General features: G+C 36.4%; 1 protein-coding gene across 1 annotated transcript in view; it reads left to right on the top strand.

Moving 5' to 3' along the window:
- Positions 1-23,654, top strand: part of LOC105385005 — a 149,194-nt gene that overhangs the window by 119,077 nt on the left and 6,463 nt on the right. The window contains exons 10-18 of the mRNA XM_048626150.1: positions 4,287-4,361; positions 12,663-12,816; positions 14,800-14,961; positions 17,085-17,184; positions 20,244-20,382; positions 22,170-22,333; positions 22,861-22,937; positions 23,182-23,343; positions 23,539-23,643. Of these exons, the coding sequence (XP_048482107.1) occupies positions 4,287-4,361; positions 12,663-12,816; positions 14,800-14,961; positions 17,085-17,184; positions 20,244-20,382; positions 22,170-22,333; positions 22,861-22,937; positions 23,182-23,343; positions 23,539-23,643 (1,138 nt within the window). The remainder of the gene's footprint in view (positions 1-4,286; positions 4,362-12,662; positions 12,817-14,799; positions 14,962-17,084; positions 17,185-20,243; positions 20,383-22,169; positions 22,334-22,860; positions 22,938-23,181; positions 23,344-23,538; positions 23,644-23,654) is intronic.

The following is a 23,654-nucleotide window of genomic DNA, read 5'->3' on the forward strand; positions in this document are numbered from 1 at the left end:
ATTGTTTTATTATAATAATATATTAATCACATCATATATGATACCATACAACCATTATAGCTCAGATCAGCTTTGAGCGTAAACTCATAACCATGGCCGATTAAAGGTAGAATTAAGTGTACTTTACAATTATATTTCAAACTATACAAACTTAAAAAATAAAAGCTACTTGAGGTCATACTTGAATAGGTTAATACAAAAATTACGATGGTTTAATGTTTTAAATATCTCCACTACAATATGAACGGAGCTATCCAATAATGGAGCCTAATTAAATATTCGAGTTTCATGAAGGTTGACGTTACAGCTCTAGTCTTTTTACTATCGATACCATTTTCGGCTAAAACAATAATTACATTTCATTTAATCTTGCAGTTTTTTTTTTTAAAACAATATCATAAGAAAATATTGGCTTACAAATTAGGTATGTGTATTGATTTAAGAATCTTAGGTTCACTTTTAATAAACGCTAAACGTATTTAAAATTGTATTTAAATCAAACTTTAAATACATTTTTTACTAACTGACAGACGTTTGACAGGCTACTAAATACGTTTAGCTTTTGGTGAAATTCCACCTTAAAGTAGATTTGAAGTTGTTGTGAATAAATCAATTTAAATAACACAGCATATTATAGTTAGGCTATTTTTGCACTAAATACTAATTTAAAACAATGAATATTGCTAAAAACATATCAGTTCAAAGTATTAACTGTCCAAAGCACATTTTAGTACAGTCTGGGACTAAGAAACCTGACCGCTTTGCCGGCCTGGCCGAATACTAATACCTATACAGGGTGTTGCATAAAGGGTATACTAAGCCGAAACCTACATGTGCAGCATGGTATATCTAAGCCAGAAACTGAAATCAGAATTTGGAAATTCGCGAAAAAAAAAAAAATTTCGTTAGTAAAAATCACTTGACCAAGAAAGTTTGAAAATGAATATTGTTTTTCGAGAAATTTTAAATTCTGATTTCAGTTTCGGGCTTAGATATACCATGCTGCACATGTAGGTTTCGGCTTAGTATACCCTTTTTGCAACACTCTGTATATGTAGCCGGCTCAGTACTCGATGTAACCTAAAACGGTGTCAATTAATACGTAAATGACTGTCACGAATGTGCGGACACGGGACACGGGACACGGGGCTCCGCCGAGTGACAATCGAAAACGATTTGTAATTCAAATGCCCACAGATTACACTGAATATGCAGGGTGAAATTTAATCAGTGATTTTCCCGAATATGTCTTGTTCTATGAGCAGTTATAATAGATTTTAGAGAAAAGAAAACTTGATTTCAAAGTCGGTGCGATAGTGGTAGATGCTCAGTATGTCTGTCTGTCTGTGAACTGCCTTAATTCTGAAAGTTCACGGGCTATATTGTACCATCCTGTATAATGGTTCTGCTTGAATAGAGAGAGCATTCACACGCAAATGGACATAATTATTCAGGAATATCCCTGAATAATACAATTGGTAAATTGATGAAACGATATTTTGGAAAGGCAAATAATATTATTAGTTTAATGTTTTGTTCTATTCATTTGTTTTTATTCTCGAGTCCGGTATTTTAAATTTTGTATTATTATAGTATAGTACATTTCTACATCGGATTACCTATAAATTGGTAAATATGAGTACTAATTCTAGCAACATTCAGCAATTAAATCATACATCATAGGAAATCATGTTAAAAATATTTACATTAATGTCCAATAGGTACTAGGGCATGCAATACCGCAATACCGGTATTCGTAATACCGGTATTAGGAGCAAAATTCACGCTTTTTTCAATACCGGTATTGAAAGTTAATACCGGTATTGAAGTAATACCGGAATCGGACTTTTTTAGGCTATAATAAAGCGATTAAGATATAGTATTCCTATGTACTGTGAAAGCGCACTTGTTTCCAACCGTTTGATGCAGTTTTCGGCCGTTTGATATCTACTGTTGTCTATGCGTAAACGGACACTGGATGTAAAAAAAAAAATTATTGTAAAATTTAAACTAATACTCAATTCTCGTAAAAATCTATTACAAAAAACTGAATTTCATTGCTTTTTCTCGTTTTATTTTGACCTATACGACCTTTAATCACAATATATGACATTTATTACAAGGAAATCTAATACCGGTATTAATACCGGGATCCCGGTATTGAGTTGCAATACCGGAACTCAATACCGGTATTGAAAATAGTTCCGGTATTGCATGCCCTAATAGGTACTGAGTAGGTACGACATCGTATATGCGTACTTACAAAACTGTACACTGGCCTGCAAAAGCACTGTGGTAAGCCAAAGGACTTATCTCATCATCCACAACAACTTACAAAATATTAACTAGAAAAAGATCTTTTAAAACTTCACTTTTCTTCGGTTACTGTAACATTTAAAATGTTAACGCCCATCAAATTTTCTTTTAATTAAAGGTGGAAATGGACTACTGCCTTGCTACAAAGACAATTTAAATTAACTTGTTTATGTTAGCGTGAAAGTTTCAAAAAAATAATGAATTATTAAAGCAGAAGCTGACGTTTTTTTCCAAACAATTTCAATTAAAGTCGTCTAATGATGACTTCTTCCGAATAAGAAAAAAGCGTGGGTTTGATTGGCTGCATAATAAAAAGTTGAAAGCTAATGAGAATACCTACCTACTGATTGCTTTTTAATTATTATATTTTTACAACACTGAAAATTAAAGCTACTTATTTGGTGCTATCGTTGTAACTGTTATAATAATGACAAACCAACTCGTTAATTTCTGAACTATTCATTCAAAACATCAAAACAAATGAGAAATGTAAGTAACAAAATGGCGGGAAATCGGAAACTCTGCAAACCGCGTTTCTGAACGCTCTCAGGCGGAAACACGAGCTTTAGGTTTATTATTTGGAGGATCTGCTCGTGAATTATTCTACCAGTGTTGCCACTTTATAGCTATATCTATACACTTGAACAATTTTTTAAAACAACAATAGTTATTATCATATGAGTGTCCAATTATTTTATGAATTACAGTCTTTGATAGTACTTAGTTCTTAATCCTTAGTAGGTAAATGTCGTAATATCTTAACCAAATCCATGGAGAGGATTCAAGATTTTGTTTAATTTAGAGATACAGTTATATTAAAATTTAGAATATGAAAAAAAATAGTTTCACCTACCTAGCATAAGTAACTTTTATTTATTTTCCTCTATAGCCACTTTTGGCAACTATTTTTTATCTATAAGCTAGCTTTTTCCTTAGCCTTAGCCACTTTTTCTTTGTATGGCAACACTACATTTTCCTCTGTGAATCAACATAAATGGTTGTCTCGAGTAATTGCGAGCTATTATGTATAAACCCAAAACCTTTGGTTAATTGAGTCTTGAAATAGGTTGTGTTTTGGTTCTGTAAAATACGGTGCGTTTACGTTTCAATTTACGACAAATGAAGACTTGTCATGTCACTAAATTAATTATTATAGGACTTCATTAGCGTTCATAAAGTAGCATCATTTAAATGTAGTTATTCGGCTCTGCTGCCGCAGCACGGGTTCGTTACCGCCACCGCTGCTTGAGATAAATCCGTGTAAACGATTTGAAAGGTCACTTTAGAATGACCCATGATTGTGAAAGAGAAAGTTCAATTCGATTTCACTTACAAGTTTAATCACAGCGAGCAGTGGCGGCATGGCATATTTATCGACGTAGATAAAGATCACTCTGTCGCATTTCCTATTAAACGCGACGAACTGTTTTTTTTTATTGTAATGTTTTTCATCAACTTATAAAATAACTATTTTTACTAGGTTTCCACTGTAAATGATTGGTGGAAGGTGCATTATACACACCAGTATATCTACGTAGATAATCTAACCCATACAGCGACCATCAAGCGACCGACGGCAGCACTGCCGATCGCGTATAGTATAATACCAATTATACGGGGTGTTTCAAAAAGGGTATACTAAGCCGAAACCTACATGTGCAGCATGGTATATCTAAGCCCGAAACTGAAATCAAAAATTGAAAATTCGCAAAAAAAATATTTCATTTTCATAGAAACTTTGTTGGTCACGTGACTTTTTACTATGGAAAAAAAAAAATTTTTTCGCGAATTTCCAAGTCATGACTTCAGTTTCGGGCTTAGATATACCATGCTGCACATGTAGGTTTCGGCTTAGTATACCAATTTTGCAACACCCTGTATTGTGGTATTAAAAATATCTTTCATTAATAATTATCATATGGTATTATGTACGTATTTGACATAATGAATACATTTCCGCATGCATCCAGAACGCTTGGGGGCCCCAAATTTCTGCCGCGCCGCGGGCTCAAGTCCCGACTGTTGCAGTTCAAGTCGAACAAAGGGTACGTTTGCGAAACGACCAGTCGCTAGTCAGATCATGATTTTATACTCACAGTTGCGTCATTGTTTCAAAATCAAAATCAAAATATTTATTGCAATCAAGTGTACATTAGATCTTAAAACACTGCTGAAAATGTATTTAAAAAGCGTACCGGTAATTTTAACAAGTGATTATGTGTCGGAAAAACCTTAGCTAGATTTTAGGCTGTCTGCCAATGAAATCTTGAAAACGTGATCGAGAATACAAGTAGCTGAAACACGAGGAAAATATAGAGATATTATATTTATACTAAAAAAATGGTGCCACGTACATTTTAAAAAAAAACTTGGAATAACTTAAGCATATTAATTCCAATTGACGGCCGAATGGCGTAGTGGTTAGTGACCCTGACTGCTGAGCCGAAGGTCCCGGGTTCGATTCCCGGCTGGGGCAGATATTTGTTTAAACACAGATATTTGTTCTCGGGTCTTGGCTGTTGATATTTATAATTAGTATCTATCTCGTATCTATCTATATATTTGTGTAAATATATCAGCTGTCCGACACCCATAACACAGGTTCGGCCTAGCTTGGGGTTGGATGGCCGTGTGTGAGATGTCCCCACATATTATTATTATTATTATTATTACGTAAGTCTTATTTTTTTAAACTGCTATTTCAATAATAATAAATTTATTCTTACCTGTTTCTACATAATTCAGCACATATATAGAGGCTATGGACGTATTGGACGTGTCGTTTCTAAAAACTTGTGAAGATGTTCCGAAGATGCCCACTTAATCAATTTCGGCACGAGATTCTGTGTAATACACGCGAGAATTTATGTCCTGTCCTGCCTTCTTTACGATACACAAGGTGGAATTTATTAGTGATCGTCCTGCAAGCATCTCAAAGTATCTTCCTATCCCGAGCATAACAAGCTCTGGTAAGATCTAGTTTAAAACATATTCGTTACTCATATCACAACAAAATGTACAAAGCATGTGTAAAAAAATACATTTTGTTACGAATATAAATATGAATGACATTGATGCTGTTGTTTACAACCAAATTTAGGCACAGCGGGATTAGACCACTGATAAAAGCTCTGCCGGTATGCCTTCTTACATATTTTACTTCCCCAAAGGTTCCGTAATACCGGCAATAACTCTCCTTCCTGACAGTTTGACCAGTTGTTGACCCCCGTGTATTTATGACGACGCACCAAACGCTTGGAAAACATAAAACATCTGCAGATTTATCTACGGCGAGCTGTCCGAATGATTCTCTGTTATGAATGTTATGATTCACACTTTTGAATGGGCCTTTATAACAAGAATGTATTTTTAATTAGGGGGTAGCCGGTAGTGGTTGGATGAGGAAGGCCGAGGACCGAGTGTTGTGGCGCTCCTTGGGAGAGGCCTATGTCCAGCAGTAGATGATTATTTGCTGATGATGATGATGCTGATGATGTATTTTTTAATTCTGTTTGATAAGTAGGAAGTGGTTTAGGAATACATTAGCTAAATAGCGACTTCATTATATCAAATAATATACCGACAGGACATAGAAATTGAATTACTCTCTTCAAAAACAAGGAAGTTTCATTAACAGTATTTGTAAAGCTTTAATAAATATAATATTTCATGTTGTAATAAATTGAACGTTGAATACTTCATTATTTGATAACAACGAGTCTTCTATTGCAGAGCTGCCTTTCTTCTACATAGTACCTTAATAATATAAAAATCTATAATATAATTACAAATTAGTTTTATCGTATGTAAACTTGTACTTATAAATTAAGAGACTTTGAATTTTCCAATTCGTTATAGTACACATTGATAATACCATCACGAGCAGTGAAAAAGTTTCACCCACAAAATACTGACACCAAACAAGCGAACATTTTTAAACCATTTAATTACAAAAAATAATGTAATCTTTATGTTTTTGTAGTAGTTGGTAACATTCTGATATGTTGGTAAAATTTACTGATGTTAAATTTACTTCAATATTGCAGACAGCGCCATTAAACTAGCCTTTCTGTTTAGAAGTAATTTGGTGCTACGTCACCTAAACTTATCCATTGCTCGCAAGTGTATAACTCAGTGATCTTTAAATAAAAGCGCTAAACATAAATCATCTAACTTATTGTAAATCAACAGTATCATCTCGAGAGGCACTCTCTCCCTCGTTCTCAAGATTATATCTGAGTGTCACATCTGCAGACGTCACTTTATCTTTGTATCGCAAGTGGAGTATATGAGTAGGCTTTCCAAGAGGGTTCAAGTTGTATTTAACCTTTATCTGAAGAAGTTTAGTGTGTCTGTAGGCTCGTTGGTCGTGTAGTATGTAAAGTAACTCAGAAATGGATAGACTGATTTTGATGTGGTGGTCTATGTTTATTATAGCAAGAATACAAAAAAAATAATTAAAATAGCCACTAAGTGCTGCTGCCCAATAAAAGTCTAGATTAAAGTCGAAGTCTTCTCTTATAATGAATATGTAAAAATGATCTGTATTTTAAGTATGGCTTGTCTAGACCTATTCCTGAAAAGCAAAAAAACACGTTTAAGTATTTTTCATTCTAAACAATGAACAACATGTGAACAATTGTGACGACAAACTCCACAAAAGCAATTTGAACCTTTCTTTTATCTTATCGTTTTCAATATACAGCTTCCACTGTAAACGGATTCCCAAAGTTTTCTTTTGATGGAATTACGAAGTAAATCGTCCAACCCGAGACGGCCTGCCTCGCCCCCCTCTGACAGACTAATGTGCGACCCCCGAGGGGAAGGGGTAAGAACACAGAGTATAAAAGTTTTCAAAGAAAAAAAAGGCTGCTCACGGTACCTTTGATACTTTACCACCGTTTTGGTGTCCGAACTGAGAGAAATCTTGGACCAACAAAAGAGGGAATAAAAGAAAAAACTTTGGGATAAAGGAATGCTTAGTGCGCTTGTTACATACGGGATGCTGTCATGTATATTGATAGTGAAAAAAATGCATATGCAATAAATAGCCAATTTTTTTGTCATTTTGTTCTTATGACTGAGTGACAAGCTAAAAAAGCAGGACAGGAGATTTTCCAAATCTAACGGCTACTAAATAAATAGGCTGGAAATAGAAGTCTTAGAATGTCAAAAAATATACGATAAATTATTCATACACATTCCATTCACCTTGTATTACTTTGGTGCTAAGCAGAGTTGTATTAACGCTCTTTTTAATAGAGACTAACCGCTAATTGCTATCTATAGATTATAAAAAAACCACGACTTGAGAACCAAATATCTGCCTTAAAACAATTGTTAGATATAATTTTATATGTTTAACCATTAAATAACCATTAAAATCGCCAAGCATTTTGAAATAAAGTCTTATTGACAAGCGCAAAGCATAGTAAAGTGCTCCAAAATTGATAATACACATAGAAATCTTTGACAGATTGGTTGTTTTCGATTATAAGACACATGATATTGACTCCTATTTCTTTCGAACAAGGTGCAAAATGCAAGTGTTTATTTTAAGGCTCTTACGATATAATGATTCGGGTGTGAAGATCTGCATGTGCATTATTAATTTTGGACAAGTGTACTTAAATAGAACATTTTAGGCAATGCTAGTAACAGTCCACCACCCCGTATGTCGCTCTAAAACAAAAGGCACGTACAGCAGTGAGAGTGAGCGGACACGTTTTCTATAAATAACCCTTTTAGAGCCTCAACACCTTCGCCTTTACACACTCGGAGGCGGCAGATAAAATAACACACTATTTTCTCAAACGGTTTTACTTTAGGTCGGTCGAATGGCGTAGTGGTTAGAGACCCTGGCTACTGAGCCGAAGGACCCGGGTTCAATTCCCGGCTGGGGCAGATATTTGTTTAATTTACTGTAAATAAATAAATAAATAAACACAGATATTTGTTTTCGGGTCTTGGATGTGTTCGTAAAATGACAATAGGCCCGCCCCCTATTACATTGGGAGTATTGGGACTAACATAACACTGGCGAAAAGTGGGTGCAGCAATGCACCTCTGCCTACCCCGCAAGGGAGTACAGTAGCACAAGGTGTGAGTGTGTGTTTTTTAGAGCCTCAACACCTCCGCCTTCACACACTCAGAGGCTGTAGATAAAATAACACTCTATTATAGGATATGCCGCTCTATTCCGTAACTCCGAGTAGGATTGGTTGTTATCGAATGGCTGTCAACTTAGAGAATTCATCAATAATAACTTTTTAATGACTTTAAGGTCACATAGATACCTAATTTCAAAACGTTTGTGTTGAATGTAAGGATATTATTATTAAATTTTATATAAGATATTTTTTACTAAGATTTTGATTCCATATTGAATGAACTATTCAGTGTTGCAGGCGGCGTTATTAAGCCTTTTCCGTTAAAGAGTAATTTGGTGCTCTTATCACTGGAACTTTTTCATATTATTAATATAATTGAGCATAAAAGTACGCGTAACTTAGTGCTTCAATCCATTGAGTTGAGTTGAGCGCCGCGCCGACGTCTCGATCCTCCCTGAGCGAAGTAATCCCCTGATCCAGGCTTCACTGCCCATCAGGGAGAGTGCACTGAAAGCTACAGCCGAGACAAATCAAATACATACACGTTTATATACTACGTCGTGGGTGTTATATATTTATTTATTTAATCCTTTATTGCACAAATATAAAAAGATAAATATAGTTAGAGTCGTGAGGATACAGATGAATCACAAAGCTGAAAAACTTTTGGACTTAAAAGTATATGAAGAGAAAAAAATAATAGATTTAACATTGCAATTAGAAATATAATTTAATTTAATTTATTTATTTATTTAAGGCACATCAACAGTACATGTTACAATACACTTACAAAAAAAAAGATATGTACATTAATACATCTTATGTTGTCAGCAGGGTAGGATACCTACTACTTTTCTACTACTTTAGGAAAAAGGTAGTAAATGTCCATAAGAGAAATACTAAGAGAGAGATTTGTGCCAATATGACAATGACTGCTTGAGTGTGCTACGGTAGTCTTCGTAGCGCTACGACGTAGCCGCGTAGCACTTAAGCGCTACGGATTGGCGTAGCGTCGTAGCACGTAGCATGAGGAAATCAGGAGGAGCTGGCATGAAATTATTCTAATATTACTGAATCATTTTACTCATAAATATTTTCAGCACATTATTTGTGAAACAGGTATGAAAACATTATTTTACAGCTCTGCTTTAAAGTATTTAAACTACCATGCTGAGTTTCACTATATTTAATCAATAACTAAAATGCGTACACATTATAGGTACAAATAGACACAGGTAGCTAAGACAAGTTCAAATCTCAAGTCACGTTGTTTAATTAAATTAACCGCAGTGTTGCTAAAGATGAAGCTGTGTGTGTGTGTGGTTTCAATTTGTATTATTTAATAAATTTCATGTTATGTTCTATACACAAAGAAATAAAAAAATATATTATGTACTTGTTTTTAGCGATTTCTATGAAATGGAGTGTTTAAATCGTAACTAATGAACTTAATAAGTTAAATACTGAGAACACTTTTTCGGGTCATTTCTCAGAAAAAGGTCAAAATTCGGCACTTAATCATAAGTTTTAAGCGGATCACATTTAATTCGTGAGTTGCCAGCCTTGCCCTGGGCTCGTGACGAATGACTCTTTGACTGTAGCTGTTGTCACGAAATAAATTGTTCTTTTCTCTGTCGGTCCTCCTACTGAGTAATGGCCTCGAATATTTGTGAGGGAAATAGCTTCGGATAAGTTGTCCCCCATAATTAAATGGGGGAATACTTCGTGACTTCCAAATAATAATTAAACGGGATTAGGATAGGAGAATCGCTTGTATTAATGATATCGTTGACAATTTTTCGTTATAACTCTTTATGATTTAAAATATTCATATTATTAGTAGGGTTATAAATATTATCATCTGATAAATGTATACGCGTATTTGTCTCTCCTCCCAAATATCTCTACCAAAATTAATTAAGTTCAATTTTATACATATAAATTCAATTAATTTACTTTATGTATGTTTAATGCTAAGCTGTGTCAATTGCAGCCAATTTAATAAATAGGTACGAGAATGCTTAATGATTTCAGCTTTATAACAAAACCTAAATATACCCTATATTTTTAACGAAAATAATTAATTATTTATTAAATATTTCTAGGGAATCTAACTTTCGCATTATGAACGCAATTTAACAATAACAATCATGATCTGACTAACCGCTGACGTCTCTCTAAGCTAATTTACAAAATAACTTACTTACATTTTTACCTACCGGTATTGGTTAAAAAAAACCTTTCCATTCGTTATTTTTTGCTTCACAAACGAATTTTTAATCACGTGACACATTATTAGTTGTTGCGAAGTTTCTATATTGTTTGTGATATTTTTCGTCGAACTGTCATAGTAACAAAATGGCTGCGGCAGAAATTTGGAGGCTGTTCGCGTCTGGGCGACTCACCCGTAGGTCACGCGGACCCTATCAATGTATTACTTTTATCTCATCAAAATGTTCTTTTTATTTTAAGATTACATTTTATTTTCCTTGATTTCTCGAGTACTTCACCCTGACGGGAATTTTGAAAAGGTTTTCGAACAGCCTTCACTTAATGTAACCGCCATTTTGTAAAACCGTTCCGTGTTTTTGTTGGTTTTGTAAGTTGTTCACCTTTAAGATATGTTTCATAGAATTAATTGCAACTGTTCGAAAACTTTGCACCAGTTTTTATTTTTATTTTTACTCATACTACTCGTTTTTATAATATAACGCTAACCATGTTTGTTTTTGCATTTAATTACTATTGTTTTCAATAAAAGTATTTGAGTCGATTGATCTTTTTCCTTTGAGATGCCCGTTTTCACCAAGACATCCTAAACAGTCATATTACTAAAAGTTTCTTAAGCTAAGAGACATCTTAAATCCACTCCCTACGTAAATTCATTTTCACCAAGCTAAGAGCTCCCTAGCAATCCGTCACCTATATACTAGTGATGCTTTTTACCGATTCAATTTCATTCATTCATTTTGATGTCAACATTGGCTGTTTGTCAATTGTCTATGCTTTTAAAAGTATAATATTTGTTGACATCGCCTTATTTATTATGTTTTGTTTGTAAATAAGAAACCAAAAATTGTATTTTATCCTTCCAAAAGAGAAGAAGTATAATTTAATAAAGTGTAGGAAGCAATGGCGGAAAATAGAAAACGCGGACAATTATTTTCTTGAAACTTGACTATTTTAAAGAAATCCACCTTCGCTTTGCTCTGTTCCGCTAGGAGACGGGACTTGAAGAAGAAGTGGCAGAGCGCAATATCATTAGCAACTGATTCATTGGTGGGACAGAGTGTTGATGAGTGTAATAAAATAATATCTTTTAATTTAGATCAAATAAATATTTTCACCCAATTCACAATAGTATTTATTAATCCTGGAACTCAATATTTAAGTACCTAGTAAGCAGGAAAAGGTTACTTTCTTTAGTTAATATGAACCTTCGAAAAAAGTTCAAGTATCCAAGTTGATAGTGTTGATACTCCATATTTTTTTTGGTAAAATGCTGTCTCTCGACATCTCTCACGTAATTACGTGGTCGAATACACGATCTGTGATTAATTCTATAGCCTCAATATATCTAATTTTGAGTAGCTAGAAGTATATTTGCAAACAAAAAAACTGTCACTTAACTTTAAGAGGCCGAAATTCCACCTCCTAAATTTACGAAGTCCCTAACGGATTTAAGTGACAGTTCGTCAGTGGTGAAAACCATTCTACGTTTAGGAGATCCTTAAAATGAGTTAAAAGTTTCCTAAAATTTAGGATGTCTTGGTGAAAACGGGCATTAAGGATACAAATAAGTACCTTGGTTCAGCAACCTTTACATATTTACGCAGCATCGCTTATCTGTCAAATCTGACGTAACTTGGAATTTGACAGATAAGCGATGCTTGATTGCTAATATGTCGGTGGTGGTACGGTGTATGAAACATGATAATTATAAGATTGGTTTAGCTGTAACTGCCAGTTCCAATAACTCTAACTATCGATGGCTGACAGTTTCTTTCATACGATTTTGACAGTATGCAACTTTATATTAGCTACAGTAACTGTCAGTCATCGATAGATAGAGTAGTGAAACTGGCAGTAAAAGTAGTGTAGTTATGGTTTTGATCAGTATTATATGACATATTTTTGTACCAGTATAAATATTTCTTTAACTAGTTTTCAACATTTTTTGTGTACCACTTCAATATTTTCTTTAACTTGTTTCCCTAACCGTCCTCTCCTCCCCAGATATGTGTTCACGATAGTGTCGTACCTGATCGGGGTGTTCATATTCGCGACCATCGTGGGGCAGGTGGGCAACGTCATCACCAACCGGAACGCCAACCGGCTCGAGTTCGAGAGGCTCCTGGATGGGGCTAAGACCTACATGCGACATCATAAGGTGAGACTACAGTGTACCACTCATTATAGTTAAGTACATCCTGGCAGTTAGTAAGTTGTGTTAAATTCACTGATTACCCAAGATTCCAAGGTACCTAACGAATACGTCAGTCGATGCGTTTGGTATGCCACTCACCACTCGCCACTCTTTTTTAATGAATTACTTAATTAGGTATTTATAGAATAAAACTAAAATTATTATAGGTATTTAATAAATTTAGTCAGATTGTGGCTTGTGGCGCTATGACTTACCGTAGCGCGTAGTAAAAGACAGAAATGAGTGTATGTGAGGTAGAAAAGTTGTGTTTTTTTTTTGTATTTCGAATTATTGCTTTATTCAGATAAGGCACGTTAAATGAAAAACAAGTTTTTATATCTCGCAAAAATATACGAAATTGATAAAGAGAGAGTGTATTACGAAATGAGAATTTCATAACTTTATGGGCTCACATTTTCTGTGAGTTGTACAACAACTTTTTCCATTACTGTCCTGAGGGCCAAGACATGTAGCTATATATACAGGGTGTTGGGGGTTACAAAAAGGCTGTTTTTATTCAATTTCTTAAGTTGGAGATCAAAAGATTTGCGAATGACTTGAAAGCAAGTTTAAAAATTGTAAATTAATGTTGATTAAATTTATACAAACAAAATTTAAACCTAACAATTCTGGTCAGGTATAGGTATATGTATAATGTACAAAAGATAATTGTATATTGTTAAATGCAATGCAATAAAGCAATTTCTTCCAGCAAACAATGCTGTAAAGAAGAACAATAGCCATAAATTGTATAATACTTACTAATACAACATAATATTGAATTTTTGAAGAAACAATTCATTTATAACAATATTATTTCCCAAACTTGGAACCCTTGTAAACCCGAATACGTAAGGTGATTTTGTACCCGAATCTTTTCTTATAAAATATGTGCTCACAAGCAAAGTAATGATATTTTTAGTACGCGAACCTCGACGGTCGTAAAGTACTAACAAGAGCGGATTTTGTTTACGGCTGCTTGTCATCTGCAAATATAAGTAGGTACTTCCCCCGAGACTCTCTCTTGACACTTCCTTTCCTTTAACGCTGCTCAGAAGATGATAATATGTTCAAGGAACCTTTAGAAAAAATTATATACCCAGAACAATTGAATTTTAATTTACGAGAATATAAGGTTGCCTGTAAGAGATCGCTCTTAGCGATAAGGCCGCCTATTGTTCATTGTTCCTAGTTTATAAGTTCTCTTTGTATGTTTTAATTTGTGGTGTTCAATAAAGATATATTCTATTCTATTCTATTCTAATATAGAAGTAGGTAGGTACAAAAGTTTTCAAAACTGTGTGGTTTGAATAAAAACACATACATCCAATGGTTTCTACCAAAAGGTATGAATGCATTACTCACATGGTAAGCAACAGGACATTTCAAGTTGTGCCGTCCGCATATTCCGGCGCCGTCTGTCCGCCTTATCTAAGCCACACAGGCTTGTGGAATATACGTGCTGAAAAATATATCCTACGCCTATATTACCTCTAAAAACGGTTAATGTAGGTAGTGGTATATTGTAGTTGGCGCTTGTACCGCAAGGCTGCGTTCGCAGTAGGTAAACAGTTTTGCCCCGACTGAGATAGCAGCGTATCTGTTCACGGTTTTCTAGGTTTACGCTCACTCTATACAATTTACAGCGTTAGCGCCTATAGTAACGAGTGAGCACCGTCTGGTCTGGTTATCATGGTGAAAGAGCGGCGTGGTACCTAGTACTAGTAATACAGGTTACCACCTAGTACAAGAGCCCTTGCCATTTTTCTAATGATTAATTTAGTGTAGATGCAGCTGTAGAGGAAGCGAAAGAAGTATGTCAGCATCGTGGCACGTGGAGGTCCATAGTCTCTGCCTACCCCTCTGGCAGACAGCCTTGAGCATTATGTATGTATGTATTTGTATGTTTTTTTCTCTGACCCCCTCTCGCCCCCTCTTGCCCCGCAGGTCCCCGGCGGCATGAAGCGGCGCGTGCTGCGCTGGTACGACTACTCGTGGTCGCGCGGGCGCATCCAGGGCGGCGGCGACATCAACACGGCGCTCGGCCTCCTCCCAGACAAGCTGAAGACAGAGCTGGCGCTGCACGTCAACCTCAGTGTGCTGAAGAAGGTAGGAATGAAGGACCGGTTTTGGGTGGGGAGCGAGACACTTACTTACAATGTCAATTGTGTCTGTTTTTCCGCCAAACAAGCGGTTAATGTAGCAATGTTCTTGTATGATACAACTACATAACGAGCTCCAATTTATGACTGATAACATTTTTTTTCTATCAATATAATTCACTGCAGGACAAAGGAATTCTCTGTGATGACCACACCGAATAACTCTCCAATATATATATGCTGCGGACTCCGCGGTCACACTGAGATATTTTCATTGTGAGCTCTCACAAAGCGATAGTACATTCGTAGCACAATGTCACTCAAGCACAGAGGAGCTATCCCACGCAACAATGCATTGCGAATTGACTGCTTTGAACTCGAGTTTCCATAAATTCGAGTTATTTTTAGGGTTCCGTAGCCAAAATGGCAAAAACGGAACCCTTATAGTTTCGTCATGTCCGTCTGTCCGTCTGTCCGTCTGTCCGTCTGTCACAGCCGATTTACTCGGAAACTATAAGTACTACAGTGATGAAATTTGATGGGAATATGTGTTGTATGAACCGCTACAAAAATATGACACTAAATAGTAAAAAAAAGAATTGGGGGTGGGGCCCCCCATACATGTAACTGAGGGATGAAATTTTTTTTTTCGATGTACATACCCGTGTGGGGTATCAATGGAAAGGTCTTTTAAAATGATATAAAGTTTTTTAAAAAACATTTTTCTTAAAGTGAACGGTTTTTGAGATATCAGCTCTCAAAGTCGTAAAAAGTATGTCCCCCCCCCTCTATTTTTATAACTACGGGGTATAAAATTCTAAAAAAAATAGAGGTGATGCATGCTAATTAACTCTTTCAACGATTTTTGGTTTGATCAAAGTATCTCTTATAGTTTTTGAGATAGGTTGATTTAACTGTAATATTATATTTGCTGCTACGGAACCCTTTGTGCGCGAGCCCGACTCGCACTTGGCCGGTTTTATAATAGCTGTTCCCGCGCGCTTCGCTTTGCCTTAAAAAGTTTTTCCGTGGGAATTCCGGGATATAAAGTAGCCTATGTTCTTTTTCAGGGTCTATAGTAGTCTAGAGCAATTTCATTCAAATCCGTTCAGTAGTTTTGGCGCGAAAGAGTAACAGACAGACAGACAGACACAGTTACTTTCGCATTTATAATATGAGTTAGGAATTAGGATGTATACCCCAGATGTACCTATGTAGTAACGAAACCTATGTTATGCTGCGTTGTTTACTGTGTTATTTATGGTAAAATAAACCATTAATTTGAGTGCGACACCGGCCAAGGTTCCTCTTGAATAATTCCGTGAAGTAAGTAGGTAAGTACTTGTATTGCATCTCCTATTCAGGTATTATGATTAAATCATTTCATAAGACTTACGTTTCTTGCAAAGTCGAAAATAAAAATGAAATATTTTATTCGTTGTAAAATTAAAAATGTACTTTCGTAAAACAGGGCATCTTATATTTTACCTAGAAGATCAGGGGCAAAAAACTCAGACAAATCTTTTTGAATATACCTAAATTACATTACATATTTATAAAGTATGTCCAACATAATATTTATGTCTGTGAAAGCTATCCTACATAGAAATGATCTGCTCCCATCTCATCCATCTTGGTTCAAAAACACATTTAGTGTTCTGATGAAGTGATGGATGAGCTCTTCAATCTCTCATGGTAACCCTGAGAGTGATACCATGATCACAGATATACATACATTTATTTACATAGATAACTCGTAAGTACAGTATATCAATGTACAGCGAAAAACGGCAGCTCATTTTCTGGATTTTCCCTTAATGTATAGATAAAACATTTTCTATAAAAGTTTTATTGTTTGAAAAATTTGCTATGCTACCTTGCTATTGATGCGTTTAATATACAATCATATTCATTGGTCCATATCCCACTTATTACTACTGTTCCCACTTATTATTATTGTACGTCATGTCAGAACAGACACATAAATATGGGTTAACTGACAACAACACGGCAGTTTTTTTTATTTTTGTCGTTATAAGTGGGATAAAGCATTTCAAGGGAATTTCCCACCACAGTTGTGCTGAAGCTGCAACTACATGACTAACATGTCCAATACCCCGCTGGTTTCAGGTGACGATCTTCCAGGAGTGCCAGCCGGAGTTCCTGCACGACCTGGTGCTGAAGATGAAGGCATACATCTTCACGCCCGGAGACTCCATCTGCAGGAAAGGTCAGTTGGGGAATCATTGGTTATACACATTATACAGGGTGTTGCAAAAAGGGTAAGCCAAAAGGGGGTGGTTTTGAAAATTCAAGAAAAAATATAACCCCTGATTAACCCTTTTTTGGCTTAGTAGTATACTATGCCCTTAACTAACTAACTTAGCACCGCTAAGTTTTTGCCACACCCTGTAGATGCGGCTGTAGTACGGGTGAAAGACGTGTATGATAGGACAGTTTTACGTCGTCGATACAATTTTTATCACGTCTTATTGTGTGCAACTTGCGCACGCGAGTATGGTTATTAAGCTTCATGTATGAGTGTGTATATTAAAAGTGTGTCCCGATAGTGTTAGATCTACTTAATCTCCATTTCAAAAACCTATGGTAACATAAACTTACCCCCTTATTCATAGAGAAGTTACAAAACGTTTTAACTAATAAACTGTTTTGTCCCTCTCCAACAAAGAACAATTTGTTCTTTGACAGAGAGGGACAAAACAGTTTATTAGTTAAAACGTATTGTAACTTTTCTATGAATAAGGGGGTTAGTTTTTGCTACCTTTGTAACTGTAGTACAAATACTATTCAGAATGTCCACTTAAGCTACCGTCTTTTAGCTATAATACTATCCATTTAACACTCAGTCCAATATGCCGAATATGCCAAATGTAGTATGTATTAATAACCAGTGCAACTGTATGTACAACTAATCGTAGCAGACATTCCCAATTGGGCAAATCACCTAAACTAAGACAACACGTATTAGCAAAGCCGACAAGCCGACCGTAATCAGTGCGACTCTAGACCGTGCATAGAGGAGTGAACTGTAGTAGCTTAGATCAACAATATACGCACAAGATGGGCATCGATTGACACGTGCTCAAACCGGTTTAAGTTATACCTAATGATAACCATTATAGCAATGTACGTACACTCAGGGGCAATGAAATGGCCCCACTGAGAAAAACACCAAGTTACTCCTAAACGGAAAAGGCTAGCTTAATAACGCCTTCTGCAACATTAAACTACATTTAACAGAGCATCAGGATATTACCAACTAAAATACATAATATTTTGTTCAAATCTTTGAAAAGATTGGGGTTGTCTGGTGTCGGAATTTTGTGAGTAGAACTTTTTCATTGCCCGTGAGTGTATAAGGTGACAAATACATAATTATAACCGATCTCATTCAAAATAATAGCGCTCAGTGGTAGAAGTGGGATGTTATTAAATTTGTCGACACGTTTCCTTTGCACTGCTGACACTCCATCTTGTTCGTATATCGTCAATCTAAGTGTAGTATTGATTGTGCAGCACCGAGCTCTATTATTAGAATATTACGGTTCACTATAATTCTAGAATCTAGACTATTTATTGGACTAGACTGACGAGACTGACTGACATGAATCGGTCAAATGTTTTTAGCAGCAACCAGTATGTTGGAAGGTCATTGCAGAACCGACTTACATAATAAACAACTGTTACAAATTTCAATAAGGAACTTACATTAGTGGACCAACCCCAAGTTATATTTATAATATACTCAATATAATTTTTTCTCATAAAAATTCACCCATATTCCATCCTGTAGGATTATGTACTGGAGTAGGTAAGTATTTGGAAGGTAACTTTTAAATTACCGAAAACTTATGTGATAAATAAATATTATTATTATTAAAATACGAGTACCTATTCGGATACCCTATTTGATATTTATTCGCAGTAGTCATGTCATGACCCAGGCAGCTACATATAGCATCAATTTTCACTCCGGACTCAAATCACATTGTTGAGTATCGACGTTCGTTAAAAAAAATGTAAAACACACCGGTAAAATTAAAAGTATCGTAGTTTTCAATTCCCAATATTGCGATCCAAAATTTACGGTTGAATAAATATTTGCAACCAAGCTTTATTCATTTGGCAAAATATAAAGCATAAAACTCACAAAGTTTGCCACGAGACGTGTCAAGACGAATTATACGAAAACAAGGTAAACAAACAAACCCTGTGACAGAAAAACAAACTATTTCCATAACAAATGGCGGTACAATCCGTCTGGCTTCAGCTTCAGTAGGAGGCAGCGCGTCGCACCGCTTAGGAATTTACACAAAACTTGCATTTAAATCTTGCTTTGAAGTGTCGAGTCTGCTTTTTAAGTGTTAGCGCCACAGCATTGCCACACTTTTGGCAGTGCCGATAATATAACGCCTATAATATTACAACGTCTCCTATAGTCTAATCTTCTCATCATAGTTTAGAAAAAATACCTTGATTCAAGTTTTCATAATTATAAATAACTGTCATTTGCTATCGTTAATTAATAATAATATGTGGCGATATCTCACACACGGCCATCCGATCCCAACCTAGGTAGAGCCTGTAATATGGGTATCAGACAGCTGATAAATATATGCTGCATTCATGCAAACTTGATAAACAATCTTTGTGTGTCAATATTGAAATGTATTTTACGGAATTGGGAACATGAAAGTTTGAGAACAGAAATATAGTTCGCTTCTTGCTCTCGCTCTCTTATTTATGTGCACGTAAAATGCGGAGAGGGTGCCGACAGGTGTAGTTCGTTTTTATGTCGAGAATTGACGGTAGTTTTATGCTATTTTTGCTGCAAGTAACTTGCAAAATTCGATTTCCTCATAATAAATACTATAGGGTATTACAAAGAGGAGGTATTCACTGTTCAGTCAAGTAAGTACACGCACCGGTAGGGCTGGGGGATTCTGATAAGGATTCAAATTACTTGGGATTCATAAAGGCCATTCAAAATAAAATTATAGCTACACTAACGAGCAATGAAACGGTTCCACTGAAATTTGGATCGTTAATAATTTCAGTATATGGCACTTTCTCATTGCCCATCAGAGAATTTCATCTAATCAATTATATTTTTAAAATTTGGATGTCGTCTCAAGACTATGATAGATTCATAATATAGATAGATGCATTCAAGACCCGAGATCAAATCTCTATCTTTAAACTGCCCCGGCCGGGACTCGAACCTTCGAACCAGCAGTCACTAACCACTGCCCCCCCCCCCCCCCGCAGGCGAGGTGGCGCGCGAGATGTTCATCATCGCGGACGGCATCCTGGAGGTGATCTCGGAGACGGGCCGCGTGCTCACCACCATGAAGGCCGGCGACTTCTTCGGAGAGATCGGGATACTCAACCTGGACGGGCTCAACAAGTGAGTGCTTTATTGTGAATTTTATATATTTAGTTAAGAGTTATTCCGAGAAGCTAAGCTAAGCGAACTACCCTTGTTACACCTACCTAGTAGAGTGGCCAGACAGTATCGTCGGGCGATCATCGGCCAAATAACGACTAGCAAATTGACCTATTGCTCGGCTAATGTCTTTCATAATTTTGTCTTTTCAATACTCTTGACTCTAGAATTATGTCTGTGTATTGCAAATCCTAAGTTAGTTCAGATGTATCATGGGCACGTATGGCCCTAAACTTACTCTGCAGCTACGGGCAAGCCCGCACGCTCGACTAAGCAATATGCAAGTTCCGAACTTCTGTACATTCAATAACCACGGCTCTGAATGCCACTCGTGTACCGGATACATAAGCTGAGGGGAGGCACACTGCTATTCTGGATAACATGCATAAGAGCAATGAAAAAGTTCCTTCTTAAAAATGACAACACCAAATGGTCCACCAAACATTTAATAGAATTTGATCGACGTTTTTAGTTGGTAATATGCTGATGCGCTGTACTACAATATTGTAGACGGCGTCATTGAGCTAGTTTTCTATTAACAACATGGATAGGAGTAATACCTTAAGTCTGCTTAAATAGATTGTATAGAAGATTTGCAGAAAGATAGGCCTAGGCTGCGTTTATGTATACGTATATTAGGTAGTATAACTTGAGGTATAAGTTCGACGGCAAGCGTGTGAATGTCCATCTGTGTATAAGGTCATGACCGACGACCATGACTCATGGCTGTGGGAGAAAAACCACCTGACAGAAATTAAAGTTTGCAGATCCGTAGGTTAGCAAAAATAAGTCGGAGTAGGCAATGTAGTACATAAACCTAATGCTTAGAGACTGTCCTTTTGGCTACAAATTGAAATATGATGTGGCCTAACATAGATATTTTATGGAAGTACTTACCTACTTACTTACTCAATATTATTACGACATCTTATCACCTAAGTGCTACGAAATTGAGTTTATCGTAAACAAAATAATATTAGTAATTAGTAAAGTAAGATTAGATCCTTGGCTTATTTCGTTGAAAGGAACATCAATTCTAACATCTCAAATTTACTTTGATTGATTGGGAAATTTTACGACGAGATTAAGTTTCAGATTCGGAGACAAATACTTATACAAAGCTAGCTTATCTACGTATCGTAAGCAAGTATTTTAATACATCTATTTCTTTAAATATTTTGGTAGCCGTGTGTTTACCACCAGTCAGATCCATACAAGTGATGTCAGATTCGTCAAAAATCATTGTGATAGGAGTTTTAATTACTAATGTTGTTACTACTACTACTATTCCTAATGTCTATACATAGAACAGCTATCGAATTAGTCGAGTGTGGAAAGAGTAAGTAGCAGTAACAGTGAGACACAAGTTTCGTGATTAGATTCAGGACACGTAACTTCGGTGTAAAGGATGGCATGGACCAAACTTACTTGGACGAGTTTTGTTACTGGCTGCGGAAACCGCTTTCGATTTGTTAAGTAAAACTTCACAAACTGCTAGTGGAGGAATTTGCAGTTTTTTTTCGTTTGAATTTGCAGTATTACTTACGTACTTAAAGGTACTTAGTCATTTATTGTACAATTAAGTGCCTGTATACCATGTTCCATGTGCGTTTGTTTTTTCCAATGAGCGGAGTGAAAATTGCATAAGCGGAGTTTTTATGCGATCTAACCTTCGAACTCCGCTTCCTCGCTCCGCACTGCACCACCACTTAGCAACCACCCTCACCGTCACCATCTATCTCTTTCAGGCGCACAGCAGACGTGCGCTCGGTGGGCTACTCGGAGCTGTTCTCCCTCTCGCGCGAGGACGTGCTGGCCGCCATGAAGGACTACCCGGAGGCGCAGGACATCCTGCAGACCCTCGGCCGGAAGAGGCTGCAGGAGGCCAAGAGCATGTCGCGGCGGGATCGAGGTGAGGGGACTTCATAGAGCTATAAGGACCTACGAGATAGTTTCAACATAATCTTCAGCGTATTTTTGATGATGATGATGTGACAAATACTAGCATCTTCGAGTGATACACTCACGAGCATCTCAAAAAGTTCCAGTGTCATAGCAACAATAACTCCTAAACGGAAGAAGTACATAGCATACGTCAATTTGTACATCCCAATCTAACATAAAATATGCCTTGAAGCTTTTTTTATATAATAATATAATATATTTATTTGATAAAAACAGTTTAGTTGGTTACACAAAAATTCTTAACTAGTTCATTATTACAAAAGTAATATCTACGGATGTGTTATAAACATAGCATCTGATGCTGAACTAGGTTTATGGCCTGTATTTCAGCATTCTGCGCCTCTATCCTCATTAATCTTAACAAATATTAGACAACTGAAACGCGAAGAATTTTTTACATCGTCTTTTGCTCCAATCAATGGTAAATAACGTTATTTTATAATCCCGAAATACTTTATAACATAATTATTCCAGGTGAACCAAGTCCAGAGAAGACGGGTGATGACAGCGCCCCAAAGCGAATAGTGCACAAGCTCCGGAGTGATGTTAAGGTAAAAACAATTTATAATAATATTTTGCTAATGAACTAGCTATAAAACAAAGTACAACCCAACTTACGATCGCAAAAATACCTTATGTGCTTTTAAATTTTGTTCTGGATTAATTATATCAGCAGCACGCTTATCGGTCACAAACACCGACAGCTCTATCAGTATCCCTAATATCTTGGATATAATATCTATAATACATATTTAAATTAATAAACACACACGTAACACGCCGCACAACACGCAGGGCATCCGCAACGCGATCCGCAGCCGCTCGCGCGCCGGCCGCCGCTCCGGGGAATCCCTGGAGCTGACGGCCCTCGCCGGGGCCGAGCGAGCCTCCTCCGGCGACGGCAAGATGCTGCGCCGCATGCCCCGCGTCGAGAGCGACGACTCGCAACATCATATGGTAAGGGATTGGTGCAAGGATAGTGCCCTGGGGGACGCCTGGAGAATTTTGGTTTTTCTTTGTTTCTGTTCTCAGCTATTGCGTAACTTTTATTTTGGGAACAGTACAGTAGATTTAAAATCCTGAATGAAAAGTATCTAGGTACGAGTATACATAGGTTAGGCTGAAGTGAAAAACATATCCTATGTATTGCAGGATAATGGAGAAACGACATCGGGGAGTAAAGAAGAAAAGTGTGTATCGCCTATAGGAGCTGGACTGCCATTGCTTTCCAGATTAAAATTGCTGAAAGAAAAACAGGTAATTATTAA

This window comes from Plutella xylostella, chromosome 16, assembly GCF_932276165.1.
Source record: "Plutella xylostella chromosome 16, ilPluXylo3.1, whole genome shotgun sequence".
Classification (NCBI taxonomy): domain Eukaryota; kingdom Metazoa; phylum Arthropoda; class Insecta; order Lepidoptera; family Plutellidae; genus Plutella; species Plutella xylostella.